At 36.9% G+C, this 19536-nt stretch overlaps 1 protein-coding gene across 1 annotated transcript in view; it reads left to right on the forward strand.

Moving 5' to 3' along the window:
- BMPER (BMP binding endothelial regulator) overlaps positions 1–19536 on the forward strand; it is a 159355-nt gene that overhangs the window by 117314 nt on the left and 22505 nt on the right. The window contains exon 13 of the mRNA XM_072153266.1: positions 9040–9376. Coding sequence (XP_072009367.1) covers positions 9040–9376 — 337 coding nt within the window. The remainder of the gene's footprint in view (positions 1–9039; positions 9377–19536) is intronic.

The raw sequence follows: 19536 nt of genomic DNA on the forward strand, positions 1-19536 counted from the left end.
CCTGGGATATTTCAGTGACAACAGCTGTTGTCGCCCTCATTTTCCATTTCTTAATATTTTAGCTCTAAAAATGTTTAAGTTTTAAACTTACATGTTCAGAATGTGGATATGCTGAAATGTGAAGTCGCCAGAGGTGGATTCATTTTAATGTCTTCAATTAGCGTAAATGTCAGGAAGGAAGTGAACATTTGATTTTGATATTTGCAATGTGAATAATAGAACCGGTAATTACAGTGTCACATAATTGTTTTACATTTTGTGCGAGTCTTAAGCGCTTATGCAGAAATGTGTGATAATTCCTCAAAGCATTGAAATAATTTGTAACTGATATTCCTTATAAAAACAGCAGGAATTATCTGTCAAAAGTATAATATATATTATTAAGTCTTAGTTAGGGAAAATATAGAATTCGAGCCTTACATATTGTAATTGCAAATTATAAGAATGATGATTATAGCATTTCAATATAAAAGTCAGACAGTATTTACATGTTATAGATGCAAATACACTAAATGTGTCCATAGACTTGTACTAGTAGATGGAGAAATCCTTTTGGCCTCTTTCTTATCCACTAGGAAACATTGGATTGAAAGCTAAGCATGCTGCACTTTTTCATTTTGCTTCCTCCTTTAAACGGGTATTCCCATGAAGACAGGATTATTAAATACTCAAGATAATAAAATAACACATTCTCTAATTCACTAATATTTGCAAAAAATACAGCATTTCACAGATATAATTTCACCATCTCTATCAGTCTTGGTGTTTACAGTTTCGGTTGCCCCTGGATCCAACCATAAATAAGCTTCTCCTGTCTGCAGGATTCAGTGTACTGTCTGCTCTTCCCCCCTCCATTACAAGATGAGCTCACACACAGACACTTCCTGCTGGCCAGCAGCAACATGCACTGACTTACTCTACAAGCTTCAGATAAGATAAAATCTTTATAGCAGGGGAAGGAGTTAAAGAAGAGCTAACAGTGTGTTTACACCTGAGATATAGTATAGCTAATAGTGTGTGTAATAGGTTAGTTAGCAGAGTGTCAGTGTGTGGTATATCTTCTCATGGATCTCATCATCTCTCATCTCTCTTTTTCTATGTGGCAGATACTAGTAAATGTTCAGAAGCTAAATAATAGTGTAGATAAACCCTGGACCCTGATAATGTAAGCACATTGTAAGCAAACAGAATCTTATAGCACAGAGGAATCATGAGGTGTCTGCTTAGAGAGTCCCTGACCCCACTGATGTAAATTTTTGGCAAGTTTTTTTTTCTTTAACAGCGTCCACCTTACCTGTACAATTATGATAATGATTTATTGTTTAGATTGTAATGGACGTGGCAATACCAAATATGTGGGTTTCTTTGTGATATAGTGTTTTGTTTGTACTTTATCAGATGTCGATAGGGAATGGTGGTGTTTGGGGGACTTTCCCTTTATTTCATCAGTTAATGTATTAAAAAAATGTTATTCATTGTTTTAAAAATATGTGGCAAGGTTTTTTAGGATTTTTGTTTTTATGGATATGGTAATAGTCCTTAAAAGATTAAACAATAAAGTTAAGTTCTATGTAAGGAGAAAAAACAACACATTTGGTTTCAGCATTTATTCGCATTTATTGTCCAAAAATTACATCTCATTAGCTTAGGTGGACATTTGTCCTACTTTTTTCTTACAGTTGTTTTGATAAATCTCCCTGTCTTTATTTTTGTGTATTCTCCACTGAAATAGATTGGAATAAAATTTCCTGTAATGAATTTGAAGCATTTCCTCTACTCATATTCTCGTAATCAGAGTCACATTATCTGTACTAAGGAGTTAAGGGTCTGCTCACATATTTTTATGACTTGACCTGCAGTGTGGATACAAACTGTTTAACTCACCGTTAAAATGGTATAACAGATGTCAGTGAAAATGGGGTCTGTTATGAACACAAAAGAAGCTTTTGAGCTTTTCCAATAAAATATGTGGATCCCCCTGAACTTTCTACTAGATATTCTGTCCATGTCTGGGTCAAAGCATTTAAACATTGGCAAGCTTGTTACTTTGTAGCAGCCTCCTGTGCGTTATATTAAAAATATAATTGTAAAAAAAAAGCTAAGGAGGTGTCATATTCATTTATTAGAATTTTTCCATATTAAATGCAGAACAGAGCAAAACAACAATGACATTATTTTTAGATATAGGAAAATTATTTAATATTTTTGGCATATAATTTTAGGGTACACTGCTGTTATAGCCCTTAATAATAAATTACTGCCGTGTTATCAGGTGTGTCCCTTTTTATAGTGAAAATACTAAGTATTTAGATGAAAACTTCTACTAATAAAATAATGCATATAATTTATTATTTCTAGAAGTTAACCTAATATTATACCAATGATCCTTCCAGCATGATCCACAAATCTTAAATATATTACTAGTATTATAATAGCTGACCCCTTATGGAAAAGTAATTTGGAAACACTTAGGGGTTCAGGGGATCATTTGAGAAGTTTAAGGTGAATATCATGAGGATGCAGCAATTTAATATTGTACCATATAAATGGATACATGCATTAGGCTATGGTGGTTTACTGGACCATAGACTTACAGTATAGTATGATGGTATATAAGATTTTAAAAAAATGCAGATCAATCAAGTCCAACCTGCAAGACATCTTTAGATCTGTAGACATCTGTGTCATATTGCCCATTCTGTCCTCATAGTCCTCTTACTATCTTTTCACACTGCATTTTTACATCAGGCGGCTTCCTAACGTGTCCTTACCATGGAGGATTAGCACATATTCCACTGTAGGCACTTACAATGGGATACATTGTCCTGTTCCTCCTCCCTGAAAGCTGGAGGAGCAGTGAACATCAGCAGAAGCCAGTTATTGGCTGCTATGTCAAGGGTGTTTCCTCAGTGATATTGCTGTCTTTATATGGACAGGGTCATCACTGGGGACCTCCCTTCTGTTGAGTGACATATACACTCAGCAGAAGCCAAGAGAGGGATGTGAAAATACTTTGCATCTATTCCTTTTCTACCATGTAACCCAATTGGCAAAAGACATAATAGTCCACTGCAGAGGGACATAACTGATTATCCGTAATTTAAGATGGCTAAAGTTATAAGCTAAAAAATAGGAAATCCAGAGCAGCACAGCTAACGGTGGGTGCAGAAGACGTGATGCCTTGGCCAGGGTCTCCAAAATACGTTCAGTGAAGAGGCAGCACTCCTTGAAATAGTGAGAGGGGTGAAGCTTTATTCCATAAGAGGCGCCTCTTATGGAATAAAGCTTCACCCCTCTCACTATTGCAAGGAGTGCTGCCTCTTCACTGACCCTAAAGTTATAAGCTGAGATGTCTTTATTTTGACCAGTGGCTGATTTTAAAGGGAACCTACCACCACAAATCTACCTAAAAAGATAGAACGGGTGATAGGTGCATGTATTGGACGTGAGGATAGCCCTTTTTAGAGCTAATCCTCATGTCCCCGCTATCTTTTTTAAATCTTTATTGCTCTAATATGTACATTTTCTAAAGAGGCTACTGGGGCGTGGAGTAGCCGGACACGAGGCTACACATCGCGGCTACTCCACGACCCAGTAGCCTCTTTGTTCTTCCTGATATCTTTGGCTCGCAGCTCATCGTAGCAATCGCTACGAGGAGCTGCACACCGAAGATGTCAGGGTAGGAGGAACAAAGAGGCTATTGGGCGTGGAGTAGCCGCGATGTGTAGCCTCGTGTCCGGCTACTCCACGCCCCAGTAGCCTCTTTAGAAAATGTACATATTAGGGCAATAAAGATTTTAAAAAGATACCGGGGACATGAGGATTAGCTCTAAAAAGGGCTATCCTCACGTCCAATGCATGCACCTATCACCCGTTCTACCTTTTTAGGTAGATTTGTGGTGGTAGGTTTCCTTTGAGTTATATGCTTTTACGTTACCATTTTATGTGAAAAGTATGGGATTGAAAAGGTTGAAACCCAACAGCTCTCTGTAAATAAAGTCTTCTTCGAAAGCGTTGAGATTGTTAGCGCCTGCATGGCCATACTTAAGGCAATTGAGGGGAAAGAGTGAAATGTTTCCCATTTCTGCATACATAGCTTACTCATATGTCAGATTCAATTTAAGGTCTAATTGGCAGAGTAGTTCTTATCACCCAGCATGTTACTTTTAATATTATCCTGTTCTTATAGAAACACTAGCAAAGGGCAAAGGAAAGGGACAACAATCACAGAACCAACAATTACATCAGACAACATGTCCAAGCCAAATGTAGTCAAATTACTTCCAAGTTTGAATTACTATTTAAGAATTAACTTTATAATGTGTTCTTAAAATGCTTTCAAAAGCATCAATCACTTGGACAAGTCATTGGCAACAGCGCACATTTCAGAGAGGGGTAACTGTTTCAAGGGTCCTATGAATTAATTAGTGATAATGGCCACCACCTCTAGAACACGGCCAACAAGTTTAATGATAGTGTTTCATGAGCCTCAGTGGGATCTTCAGCTTCTTGAATGGGATCCTTAGAGATTTACAGAACTGGAAAAAGCCTACAACAACCAGTATTTAAGTACCCAAGCATCTAATCTGTTTCAACTTCCACAGGGGATTATTCTAATTTTCCCAGTGATAGTGCTGATAGACCCTAGAATAATACTCTTTTTTTTTAAAACATAAACAAATTAAAGGGATTATTGTGTCTTTTATCTTATAATCAGATTCAGCAGCTGAATGTTTGTTATTAAAAACAGTGTAATTTCAGTTTGGAACAATCCACATTGTTGTCCATGAGAAACATCTGTGTGTTCTGGCCTGATGTATACAGTATATGTCTTAGCAGTTCTACAAACAGATATCTGTTGGAACCTTTAAGAAAACAAAAAGTGCATGTAGAGACATTCGTAAAGAAGATTTATTATTATTCACTGGCAAATTGTTAGATTTTTAAATCCGTAGTTTATTTATTTTAAAAAGACATTTCTACTGACGGGAACTCAGTATGTCACTAGTTCATTTGAGGACTATGTAGAAAGAAAGTCTCTGATTGAAGTTACAGCAGATACAGATCAAATATCAATAATGGTTATACAATGCATATTAGATCTAGTGCCGCTTGTGATATGTTTACACAGAAGTGTCAGTATGCAGTAAGACATGCAGCCTTAAATCACTTTACACTTCAAACTCAACCAAGTTGTATTCATATATTCAATATCAATGATATGGAAGTTGGTTTGTTAGGGTAAAAATAAAAAGTAACTAATGTGAGAGCATTTCTTATAATACTAAATATAGTACAGAAAACAATACAAAGTGCATATAATGGCTACCTACCTACAGAGTTGATTAGAAAACACTATAAAATAGTATGCATTATTTTAACAAAGTTTAAGAAAAACTTTTTCATTATATGGTATTCATCTGTAGTTGATTTTAATATAGGTAAACTATAACTTTTGTGTTTTGGTGTATTTTTGTCACACACAGGGCTAGAAAATAATGAAACATTTTCAAAGAATTTTCATTTTAAATGTTTTTATTTAATGGACAGCATATAGTTTATTTTAATTAGTTACTTTGGGTCTTACCCACTGGGCATTGACATTTCATTTAATTCATCTGCCATGTGCATACATTTCTTTCCTTAGATGTTATTTAAAAATAAATAAAATATGTACCCATTTGAAGATGATATTTAATAAATGCAGTCATATGGTCTCTTAAAAATAGTAGATAGCTCTCCTTGGAGATGACCACCACTACTAGAGTGATTGCACAAATAAAACAAATTGTTTTTCCATATAAATGGCCGGGAGTATATTGCATGTGCAACAGTCAGAATGTGGTAATCATTGCTGAATTCAGGTGGCCTGATAGGGCTCAATAGTGAATATATGGCCACCACTGCCAGGGTGTGGTTGTATCCATAGACATATTTTTTGTTTCTAAGGAACAAATTATCTTTAAAACATTCAATTGAAGAAATGTATATAAATGGCAGATGAATTAAATTGTTTATGCCCAAATGGGAATGCCCCTTCATCACAAAAAGAACATAACATGTCTTTTCCCTATTGTGTTATGGTCACTTTGTACATGGTGCCGTTTTGTATTAGTGAAGGCAGAAAACAGTTTTCTTTATAAGGATTGGTAGCACCTATACTTTAGATTAAATGGGTCTGTACAATTTTTCAATTTTGGAGTGCTGTAAATCCTTATTTTTTGTATGTTGACCGGTTTGGTGTACCCACACTTATTGTTATCTGTGTGCTTTCCTTTTTTTCACTATATATATATATATAGAAGCAAAAAAGTGGCAGCACTCCAAGGAATCGTGGAAAAAAGTGTGAGGTTTATTCCATCTCTAGCAACGTTTTAGCTGTTAATCAGCCTTTGTCAAGGCTTGACAAAGGCTGATTAACAGCTGAAACGTTGCTAGAGATGGAATAAACCTCACACATTTTTCCACGATTCCTTGGAGTGCTGCCACTTTTTTGCTTCTATATCTATACTCTTTGGGTAAGAGTATTGGGATAGCACCCGTCTGAACCTTTTTTTCTTGAAGGCTGTGCTGCTTTGCAATTTTTGTTTGTTTATATATATATATATATATATATATATATATATATATATATATATATATACTCACCGGCCACTTTATTAGGTACACCTGTCCAACTGCTCGTTAACACTTAATTTCTAATCAGCCAATCACATGGCGGCAACTCAGTGCATTTAGGCATGTAGACATGGCCAAGACAATCTCCTGCAGTTCAAACCGAGCATCAATATGGGGGAAGAAAGGTGATTTGAGTGCTTTTGAACGTGGCATGGTTGTTGGTGCCAGAAGGGCTGGTCTGAGTATTTCAGAAACTGCTGATCTACTGGGATTTTCACCCACAACCATCTCTAGGGTTTACAGAGAATGGTCCGAAAAAGAAAAAACATCCAGTGAGCGGTAGTTCTGTGGGCGGAAATGCCTTGTTGATGCCAGAGGTCAGAGGAGAATGGGCAGACTGGTTCAAGCTGATAGAAAGGCAACAGTGACTGAAATCGCCACCCGTTACAACCAAGGTAAGCAGAAGAGCATCTCTGAACGCACAGTACGTCGAACTTTGAGGCAGATGGGCTACAGCAGCAGAAGACCACACCGGGTACCACTCCTTTCAGCTAAGAACAGGATACTGAGGCTACAATTTGCACAAGCTCATCGAAATTGGACAGTAGAAGATTGGTAAAACGTTGCCTGGTCTGATGAGTCTCGATTTCTGCAGCGACATTTGGATGGTAGGGTCAGAATTTGGTGTCAACAACATGAAAGCATGGATCCATCCTGCCTTGTATCAACGGTTCAGGCTGGTGGTGGTGGTGTCATGGTGTGGGGAATATTTTCTAGGCACTCTTTGGGCCCCTTGGTACCAATTGAGCATCGTTGCAATGCCACAGCCTACCTGAGTATTGTTGCTGACCATGTCTGGACTAATGCATATTCTCGAAAGCATTGGGAGTGCTTTAACTTTTTTTTCCTTCTTTTTCTTAGTACAAACAAATCTCAAATTTTTGAGTAGTTGCAAATAAGCTAGATTTTTATGTGACCTTTCATTATTGAGCTGCAACTCTTGGTGCATGAGTACAAGCAGGACTCGCTAGGGCGGGGCATTCATTATTTTGACTTTCTAACGGTTTTTATCATTTTTGTTGTTGTGCCTTATTTATGAAGTTTATTGATCCTTTTCCCACATTCCCTTTTTTTCCTCTCACAAGTTGCACGTAGCTTTGAAATCCAGACACTTTTCCTGCGCTGCTAGTTTCCAGACACTTTTTTTGGTGCAATTCGTGGCACATACTAAGAGCTACAAAAAGGTGGTCTACAGAGTTCTATTTCACCTTCATGAATATGGAGTAAGTTTAGACCATTTTTGGTTGTGCACCAATTTATCAAACCCTTGTGTAAAAATCTAACATTACAGTCTAAATTACATGATGAAATACATGAATTGCAGTATTTGTGTGCCAAAAACATGGACCCTGCACCAAAATTGATAAATGAATACATTTATTCTAGTCACATGTTGTATCAACTATCTGCAACTTTTTAAAATGTCACTGAAAAAGGTAGTGAAGTCGGCAGGGAGAAACAGGACAACCAACTATGTGCAGAAATCTTTTGATCCTCCAGACCAGGCAGCAATGTTAGACTGACATTGACAGGTCCAATTTAACCTAGGAAAATCTACCTAAGACTAATGAAACAAAAGAAAAAAGACAAAAAAGGTGCTGCCCTGTCAGGAAAACTAGAAAAAGAAAAGATAAATCTCCCACATTGTTTCTCTATTGGTCCTGTAGGTTTGGGGCTCCCAGTATTCATATCCTTTTTGGGTTGCAGAATGAATATCAGAGTATTTCTGGGTTTACTGCTTATTTTATTCATTGTGACTTGACATGCATACACACTAATATAGACTGCAATATTTGATTTGTAAGCTCAACTTTTGTACTTTCAGATTCTTCAGCAGCCATCAAACAACTTCTGTTCTTCACAAGTAATGACGAGGCTTCAGCCACAAATAACACATTTGTTTTATTAAATAAATGACTCAAATTAAAAGCAGATTCTTCTCGAGTGAAGTTCACAAATATGGAGCGTTTATATTGCACATCTGTCCTGCTAAAGGCTCACTGTTTACCACTGATGTGCACATGACTATTTCAGCATTAATGTTTGAATTATATTTGAGTCGTACTTTTTAACCTGTCAATGATGGATGATTTTGAAAAAGCTTCTGTTATTTTGCCTCATACAGAGCCACACATAGGCTGAGCTGAAATGGCAATTACAATGTATGGGAATGGTGGTTCGGAATCTAAAAAGACACCCTCTTTTATATTTACTCAACCACCCTTTTCCAAAGATACCCATGTGTTTTTGAAATTTTTATCTCTATAAATAACATCAAGTCCGAAGATTATTTTAATGTATAAGATAAAATAAAGCTTACATTTATATATAGTAAAAAGTAATTATCTTTTTTATATTTAGGTTTGGAAATCTCTTGGGATGGAGACAGTTTTGTAGAAGTAATGGCTGCTCCTCACCTCAAAGGCAAACTGTGTGGTCTGTGTGGTAACTACAATGGACACAAACGCGATGATCTTATAGGTAGCGATGGAAACTTTAAGTTTGATGTGGATGATTTTGGTGATTCTTGGAGAGTGGAGTCTAATGAATTCTGTAACCGCCCTCGTAGAAAGACTTTACCAGAGTTATGTCAAGGAACAGTAAAGGTTAAACTCAGAGCTCACAGGGAATGTCAAAGGTTGAAGTCCTGGGATTTTCAAAGCTGTCACTCAACAGTTGATTACGCCATGTTCTATCGGTAAGTTGACTTTTTTATATTCTTAGTAATGTATGCCAGGGTACACTTTATTCCTTAAGAATATGTTTTTGGCTTTGGTTGAGCCTTTTTTTGAACAAAAATCATAAGACTTGCTTACCAGGGTATCAGGAATTTCTTTGGTGGTTTTGCCAAAATATTTAGCCATATAATGATCCATCAGATGTCAACAAAATTTGCAGCTAACCAAGGATTTGTTCCTCATTAAATGATTCCTAAATAACCCATGAAACCTTATTATTTTTATGTTTAATGTAAAGAGTGTTATCAGCACAAAATTTTACATATACAAGATTTGTATACATGAAGGAGTACATGAAACAAGATGGGGACATTCATATTTGACTTTTAGATGAAAAACTTACTTTTTTTCTCTAGCTGAGTCAGCTGCACCATATTTATTAATTGTCAGTGCCATAATAGCGGAAGTTTTCAGACACTCACAAAGTTTTCTTTTTTGGGCACACAATTTAAGCGCTGCTTGGGAATACAACACTTTTCCTCTACATCTAGTCTTTAAACATGTTTTTTGGTGCAAGATAAATTCTGTTTCACCTAAATGATTGTAGAGACAACTCTAAACCTTTTTGGTCCTGTGCCAAAACATTGACACCTTGCACTTCAATCTAACATCCCATTGAAAATTATAGCACAATTTGTGAGACAAAAACACGGACCCTGCTCCCAAATTGATAAATGCCTGCAGATATGTCTAGAGTTTCATATCTATAGTCAGGCACGGACATCATTATGTGACTTTTATACTTATATAACACATTTTCAGAAAGATTCATGTACATAGACTTCACTACCACCATATTAAGCTTTTACTTATCAATGATGTTTTTTTGTAGACAAAGTCACTAGAGAGCACCAGAATGGTTATGGGTTGGCTTTCTTTACATGATTTAATCATTTTTATTAACTTTTCAAGTTTTCATGGTCTATATTATGTTCCACTATGCATTCTTAAAACCCCTTCAAACAACATGTTCTGTCAGAAAAGATCTTTTTGAAAAAGGATTTTGGTGTTTTCATGTGGTCTTCACAGCTTCCATTACTAGGCAGATTTCCACAAGGCTACTGTTAACTTTAGAGATGAAAAATGTTTCATATCCTAATCATTCACGTCAAAGGCACTGAGTAAAGTATCATGTTGCTCTTAAGACCTATAGTTATTTATTACATCACTTTCCCAAGGAAAACCTCCTTGTTTTCATATCACTCTTACTTGGCCACTGACAAAATTTTCATCATTGGCAGCATCTACTTTTTCCTTTATTACCACTTTTTTCAGCATAAAAGGAAGACTTGATTTGCTTTGTTGAAGTAAAATAGTGAAGGAAAGATGAAAGAGTGAAAGTTTTTATGGTTTTTCAATGCCACAGGATATAAGAGGAGCATGCTATAAAATGATATAAAATTACAAAATGATATATAATACCATAACTCCTATAATTATCCAAAGTTTAAATGAAGCGTTACCTTTGTGCAGATGGTATCATTCAGGGGACCTGAATAATGAAAAAGTCTTACATATATTTCGCTCTGTTCGGTAACAAGTACCAGTCCTTCCAAAACACGCTCGGTATTTCAGTCCAGTTACTTCATGTATGTCTGTATTTCCTTACTAAATCCTTACTGAAACCTCAGAGTATTAGAGGTGACAGCATCATTTCTGCTTTATTATGTTTCAAATTCATTTCTTTTGAAACATATATCCAAACCAGAGAGTTTTCGTGATCTAAAACAAAGATGCCTCAGACTAGGATGTCATTAATTGATTGGTGGGCAAGGACATCCGCAGCTCATGTTTTTCTGTTCTACTGAAATGAAGAATGGTTCTCTAGAATGATTCTTTACTGATCACTTGCTTCATTATCTGTATTTATGTAAAATAATTTTCTTTATCATGGTTAGTTTATGTTGTACAAGTCATTATATACAGCACCCTGAATGAACATGACTGTATCATATAGAGAGTCTAGGAAAAGTAGCTTTCAGCGTTTCAGAGTCAGGTAGATCATGCCACTCCTATTCAGAACTCTTTTTCTGATCAGAAATTAGCACTAACTATGTTTGGGGCAAATCTGTTGCTTATAAATATGTGTAGAATTAGTGTGCTGCGTGCTGGGCGTTGTAAAGTCAGACTATTCATAAAGGCAGAGATAAGTACATATAAATGCAAATATCAAGCATAAAAACATTTATTAGTGTTCAATAACAGATAAAGGTATGGGGACAACGCGTTTCATGGAGAATTTCCCCTTCCTAAGGTCCAATAGATTTTTTTGGATGTCGTTCTGGCTGTATCCTGGGGTAGGTGTAATATCCTTATGAATTTTATGAAATCGGCTAATAATGACAAACTGCGTTGATGAACTGTTATGGGAGTAGCGATACGTGATGATGAGTTGATATGTGGTTTACCAGGGCGGGAGGCAAGTAGCCTTATTGTAATAATGAACAATGTCAGAGTAAAGGAGACCATCCAGGGCAGCAGCAGCACAAACAATGTGTTACAATAAGGACCTATTGGACCTGAGGAAGGGGAAATTCTCCCCGAAACGCATTGTTCCCATACCCTTATCTGTTATTGAACACTAATAAATGTTTTTATGCTTGATATTTGCATTTATATGTACTTATCTCTGCTTTTATGAATAGTCTGACTTTACAACGCCCAGCACACAGCACACTAATTCTACTAATCCACTAAGCAGCGCGATATTACATCCGGTTATCCTACTACTAACCTGTCTTACATAAGGAACTCCTTCCTGCACACCGGAATCTGCAGCAGCTCACATTTAATAAGTCACCAGGGGCGCAATTTCCCTTCTATATCCAAACTCGGTAGTCACCATTTAATCCCCTCTTACTCAACCCTCCATTCCCATGGTGCGCTGTGTCCCCTTATAACAAATTACACACTTATAAATATGTGTCTGAGTATGTATTGCCATGTGTCATAAGTAGACATAAACCGACCCCTGGCCAATCATACTGTAGCTGTGACTATTAGCTAAGGGGGTCAATTTGACAGATCCGCTGCACAGCTGCCAATCTAGCAATATGTCAGGGTCATGCGGGACACACCTTAACCCAGATCTGTACTTAAACTCCCCTCATCTCTAGTCATAAGTATATAGACAGTAGAAAAAAGGTTGACAGTAGTAAAGCATGAGAAAAAAAGTATTTTCTATGAATAGAGCTAAAAAAATTTGACAAATTTGACATGTCAGCCAGAAATAGATGACAAATATATATGTTTTAGTAGTATTGCTTATTAAAGATGAGTATAGATGAGTGTATGTTTGTATCTTTTGTAACAGAGTTGGGTCCCCCTGAACATTTTGCTATGGGGCCTCCTTGCCTTAAGAATAGAAGGCCTTTAAGACAAAAGTAAATGTAGGCCAAAATTCTGGCAACAAGTAATTATTGAGGGGGTCTCCCCGTGCCTTGATATTCCTTCTAATACCATACCAGTGGCTCTTCAGTTATTTCCTTTGACCATTTTTACTCATTTGTCAAACATGTAATCAGTTCTGCACTGCTTTCTTGATATGTAAAAAGCAACTGGTTCAGAAATGTCTTTTACCTCATCAGCTGCCACTCAGCTATCCATAAAATGGCCACTAATGGAGAATCATTTACCCTAACTGTCAATGAACAATTGCTCTTCCAGAACCTTAAGATTGTATACTATGCATACTATCATAAGGTCCTGGAAGGTGGATTGGTCATGAACAGAGCTCACAAATCCATCCATCTGCTCCCATTCCTATGCATGAAGTGGCAGCAGATAGAGGGTATCGTGATGAGGTCAAATACATTTCTGATCCAGGGGCTTTACTTTACATATCAAGAAAGCAGTACCCATTTAATAGATGCATGTTGGCAAATTACCTAATATCCTGCCCCCGCCACATTTACACAGCCACTACAAAAAAAAATGAGGTAAAGTGGACAACCCCTTTAACATCAAATAGCCAAATAAGGAGTCCTTGGTTTCTTATTTGTATTGTATTCCAAGTCTTTTTTTTTACCTGAAAACCTGCCACATAAGTCACTTACGAGTATATTACCATAACACATTCCGGTTGTTACAGAGAATGCACGCATGATTTCATGTGAACATGTCTAGGTCTGTAATGCAAACATGTAATAGTTAAGTAGACACAAGGGAAGGGTAGAAACAGCTGCTGTTTTTTTAGTGTTTGAAATTACATTTCTCCAATGTAAAACTTGTGAAGATGTTCTACAAGCTTTTACATTATCACCATATGGGAACAGATAGTTAAATGTGAGAGAGCATTAAAGGAAACAAACTAACAGATGTGGATACTTACGGCACATCCTGACTTTTTCATATTTGTATAGAATTAATTTTGTATCAACTGTGAATCATTAACTTTCAATTATAGGAAAAAGATGAAACTATATCACCATGTTTGACCCTCCAGGTGCATGTAATACAAGAGGTATTGTAAAGAAAGGGTCAAATGTAGTTTGTAACTAGAGTATTAGCTAAGTAAGGATGGGCATATAAGATGCAGGCTTTCCTATGAATGTTCACATCGGAAATGCAGTATAGATTTTTTACACAGGAAATAGATGGCATATTAAATAATAAGTGTGTAGCCACCTACTGTTTCAGGAACTAAAATTTGTGGCAACAAAGTACAGAATATTCCTTTTCTGGTGCATTGGAAAAGTGTATATATTATAGGATATTGATACTGACAACATCCAGATACAGCATGCCAATGTTAAAGTGAATAATATGTCATTGATCTTATCCTTCATAACTGTTTGTGATACGGTTTTAAAAAAGTGAGGTAACCTTCACATTACAAAGGATGGTTTCTGTTCCCTAAATCTGTATTAACGATTATAATGCTGTGGATTTTATCACCAGTGTTAACTGGAGCTAATAGCTGTCCCAGCATTTAAGAACTGTGAGCTAATAACTGTCCCAGCATTAAAAACTGCATAAAAAGAATGGGGGTCATTTATCTTAGAATTTCTCTTTTTTTCTATTATTTTTTTAGGCAAATTCCATATATTTGCGCTTACATTGTAACTTTTTTCTTTTGAGTTGTGCCTGACATATCTTTAAAATCCAGATGTGAACCTTTGAAAAATTCACAAAGCTGCAAATAAACTCCAGTCCTGACCAGACATAGGAAAATCTTTAGAAGAAATTTCAGCAAAATTAACAAAAAGTTGCAAAACCCCATTGACTCAGTTGCTGCATATATCAATCTCTAAGATAAACAAGAAAAGACACATCCGAATGTCCTGACTAAAGATAGATGACCCCTAATGTGTCATGACACATGACACAATGGGGAAGATTTATCAAGCCCATGGCAACTAATTACTGCTCAGCTTTTAATTTACCAGTGCTCATGAATATTTTAAAGGGGAGCTGTAATTGGTTGTCATGGGCAACTAAGAATATACTGACTTTTAGAAAGCTTGATAAATCCGCCCCAATCTTGTTATCCTAATTCTAGAAAATTTTGTATTACTTATGCAAATGGACTTGTTGCTGCACCAGGGTTGTGATCGCAGAGAGAAAACTGGTGCCCCAGATAACAAGACCATGCTTTGAAGATTCTTTGCATAAAGGTAATAAAATGTATTTAAATGCATCAAGTGGCCCCATGTAAATATAACCTTAGGAATCATATGAAAAAAAGTGAACAGTTCCCAATTAGATCTACCCACGACAGTTTTAGAAAACAGTTAACAAGTACATAACAAGTACATATGACTCTGCATATGTATAAATTTAACAGCCACCTGTTGAAAAAAACTTCTATTTATCTGTGACAACACTTCTCCTGGTGGTCCATAACTGTCATAGGGACATTACACAATAGGGACTAATTCACACAAATGCCCATATCCTGAATGACTTCTAACTGTGAACTGACTTGAACTCATTTACATTTATAATATGAACTGTAACATGCATTGGACAAGTTAGGAGCCAGTTTCTCATATCCTAAAGATTATAAATGATCCCATGTAAATGAATGTATCCTTAAATTGCATCCTTTCCAACTTGGACATCTTAGCCAAAGATGTAATTTATAGTATACACCTATCATAACAACAGTAAGCAAGTAATACAATAAATGAGATTATTTCCTAATATGTTAAATATGTTACTGGTTTCCTGAATTTCTAATCTTGTTTATAGGTTTTTAAGTGCCTCTAAATATATTAAATTAAGCTTATGATTCACGGCTGCTGCAAAAATTGAATTTAACCGATCAGTAAGTAAAAATCTACAAATATTCTGCTTTCCACTTCTTACCATTTGATGAAATACAGACCCACAAATACAAGTGATGTGTTTATTCAAATTCCCACCGCAATACAATGAATTCCCAAAAAAGTCGTTTCTGGTCCAAGTTGTGATGAATATCAACTCCCCTAATCATTTGGTAGTCATAACAAATATATACTGTAAAAACATTGTATGTAAAATGCATTACCACAAGATTAGTACAGAAATGCCTGTTCTTTCTACTTATATATATTTTCTCACATATTCTTATATTTTTTTCACCTTCATAAACTATAGAGTATAGTCACTGGGCTCGGTCAACCTATGGTATGGATCCTGTTTAAGGACTTGGTTTAAAGCCCATCCCTAGTTAAATCTGAGGTCAGGTTCACTTGTTCTTGGCACACTCAAGTCTTCAGGCAAATCTGCCAAAGAGGCACAAACCTGTGTGGTGTTAAAGGCCTTACAGTAAAATTAAGTTATTTTAAAATCAATCTACTATCAAAGTTCTGGTTCAGTACCATAGGAGCCAGTGGCATAACTAGAAGCTGATGGGCCCCAGTGCAAAGTCTGTGCCAGGCCCCCTGACTATAATGTATGATTTATAGTAATAGTCTTCTCATATGGGAAAGTGACACCATAAGGGCCCCCTAAACCCCGGGCATGATTGCAACCTCTGCACCCCCTAAAGTCACGCCCCTGATAGGTGCCTCATGGACATGAGTGAACTGGAATAAGAGCATTCAGAGCAGTTAAATTCCTATTCTGCCCTTCTACCTCCAAACTGCCTCCAAAGGGGTTTACAAAGCAGGGATTAAGCCTGGGTCACAATGTGTACACCTGTGCAGTTGTGTGTTTCTGTTAACCAAAACTTTGGCTGGATCCAAATATTATGAGAAGAATATATATTTCTTTTGTACTTCTTTATCCGAGTCTTCGGCTTAAAGCCAGCGGCATAACTTAAAGCTGATGGGGCATATTGCAAAGTCTGTGCCAGGCCGTTATTATAATGTATAGTCTATGGTACTAGTCTTCTCATATGGGAAAGTAACACCTTATGGGCCCACTTAGCCACTTGGTTCTGGCTGCAACCGTACTCTCTTCACCCCCTCAAGTTAAGCCTCTGCATAAAGCATAACTAACAAAATTGTATAAATCAATAGTGCAGATGATAATAGTAAACTTTTTAACATGTTTTTAAAGAAACATTTCCCCATTTCTTTCTTTTCCCTGCTAACTGCAGGAGAAAGAAGGAGCAGAAAAAGGCACAGGGGCTCATTTACTACCGGTCCGAACGCTGCACTTTCGTCAGGGGTTTCCTGAATATTTCCGTTTTGCGACGAATTTCCCCGGGTTTTTGGCACACACGATCGGATTGTGTGCACTGGCGTCAGCTTGTACGCAACAGAAATGGGGGGTGTGGCCGTCTGAAAAACCGTGGAATTTAAAAAACGAATTGTGTCGCAAGATCAAGCACTCACATGCTCCAGGAAGCGGAAGGTGAACTCTGGCGGACCTTGAAGCAGCAGCGACACTTGCAGGAACTCGGGCACACGATCTTAGTGAATCGCGGCAGACCCGAATCCTCGTCGGACAACGCACCGTGGGATCGCGACAGGACGGGGTAAGTAAATCTGCCCCATAATGCTTTCATAATGATGTATAGAACAAAGTTTAGTATTATAGCCTGCTCTATTGAATTCTGCATTAAAAAAAATATCTTTAAAGATTTAGTTACAGCAGAAATACTGTATACTGAAGCAAAATACTGCCCAGAATACTGCCATGTGAGAATGGCCATAGAGATAGGGCCAGAAGAGAGGAACATTCAAGAGCTTGACCATACAAGAAAATATATCTGAAAGGTTATCTGCACTTTAAGGGAAAGTTGAACACATGGACTTTATTAGCCTATGTACAGCATTAATTGTATAGAAGCCTATACACTTTGTACAGATAAGTTAATGATCATCACTTATCATAATAAGAATTATTACAGCATATTATGTAGTCTCCTGTGAAGCTCCGCATGTGACATCTGCTGTGGATCAGGTCTCATCCTGAATCCTGCACACCACATTTGTCCACTTATCGATGATGTCTTGAGTTTTTTTCCTCTTCACCACAATAATGAGAAAATGATTTTATAGTCTATGACACACAAATGTAAATCACTGCCAGAAAAATATTCTCAGATTGTGATGAGAAGCCTTGGATGGGAATTCAAAGTAGAAGGCCTTGCTTTGAATGTAAACCTGGTTCTTTGCAAGACCTGTTGACCTAAGCAAGTCTGTTTCCCCAGCCCTCCACACATTTGTGTGTGTTCACAAAATTTCTTCCAGCAGCCTGGGACTGAATCTGAAACACATAATTCTCTTTGTATCAAGAGTTATCACAGCTGTAACATACTGACCCAGTGCCAGAAGAATCACAGATGTGTCTCTTTCCCTCTGGATATAGCATAAAATAAGAAATAAGGCTGGAGGGAGATTTTCACAAGAATCTGACCAAGCTCTAGTTTTGGACAATGATGTGTTCACCTGGGATAGCCTCGGGCTCTGCTCCAGTCTTCACAACGTATGATTCTTTTCAGACCCAGGTACTTTTTCAGCCTCTGATTTCCTATATAACATACGGGTAGCTTCATTCTTGATAGAAAAACCATATGAATTGGCATTTGCGATTCTAGTAATGGTTAAAGAATCAGCAGCATCTGTGGAATGCTTTTAAAACCTTTGTTGTGCAACCTTTATGGGAAACTCAATTTACATTCAATTACATTCAATAATATATTCCAGAGCAGCTATAATAAAATAGCTATCTGGTAGCAAGCAGCTGGGATATGCTCAGCATTCTGATATGGCGGTAGATAAGATGCACCTGTAAGCATTAGTTACAGTAAATCTGAAATGGTTTCTCCCTTGGTGGCATAAACCTCATGCCATACAAGGCAGAATATATACTGCATATATATAACAAAAAAAATTAATAAACGTTCCAAGAAAAATATGAGAAATATGGAAGTGTCTTACACCACAAGAAATATTTTTCAATTTAAATGAAGTTAAAAAAAGGAGACTTTTCAAATTTCAAGCAGTCATCACAGAGATGGGGGTATAGAATATGTAGGGCAACCAAAATAACTGAAAATCAGTTTTTGCTGAAGGGTTTTCTTTAAAGCACATGGATGGGATTCATCAGGGCCGTAACTACAGCGGTAGCAGCCATAGCAGCTGCTTTGAGGCTTGCAGTGTCAGGTGGCCCCGTCATCCGACCTGACACAATAAAGAATGAAGGATGTGCACCATTATATCTATATTGTACTGCACATGTCCAGCATAATATGTATATAACATATACTGTGATGTATATATGCAGTATCTGTGATTTGTATATGGTGTCTGTATACACTGTATGTATATTGCATATGGCACTGTATGTATGTGTATATCCACATGAGTGTATTTATATGTAATTGTAACTCGCATGTGTGAGTACACTAATATGTATATTTTTGAAGTGGGAAGGGGGGGCCCCATGCAGTAGCCTGCTAGAGGGCCCTGTATCTCCTAGTTACACCACTGGGATTCATATAAATACCAACCAACATGCTGTGTGACTTTAGTGTCACAAAGCAACCCACAGCAATTGCATCGCAAGTTTCCCTAGCGTAAAGTAATTTTTGACAAAGGATTTGATTTGGTAAATCTGTGCCCACATGCCCCCATAGAGAGACATTTAGTTGCATTTGCTTTTACACTTCTTTGTAGTCTTTTAATTGTTCTGTATAGACTAAAATGGAGAATGACCGCATATATCTATCCACTTCTCCAATGTA

Source organism: Engystomops pustulosus, chromosome 5 (assembly GCF_040894005.1).
Source record: "Engystomops pustulosus chromosome 5, aEngPut4.maternal, whole genome shotgun sequence".
NCBI lineage: Eukaryota > Metazoa > Chordata > Amphibia > Anura > Leptodactylidae > Engystomops > Engystomops pustulosus.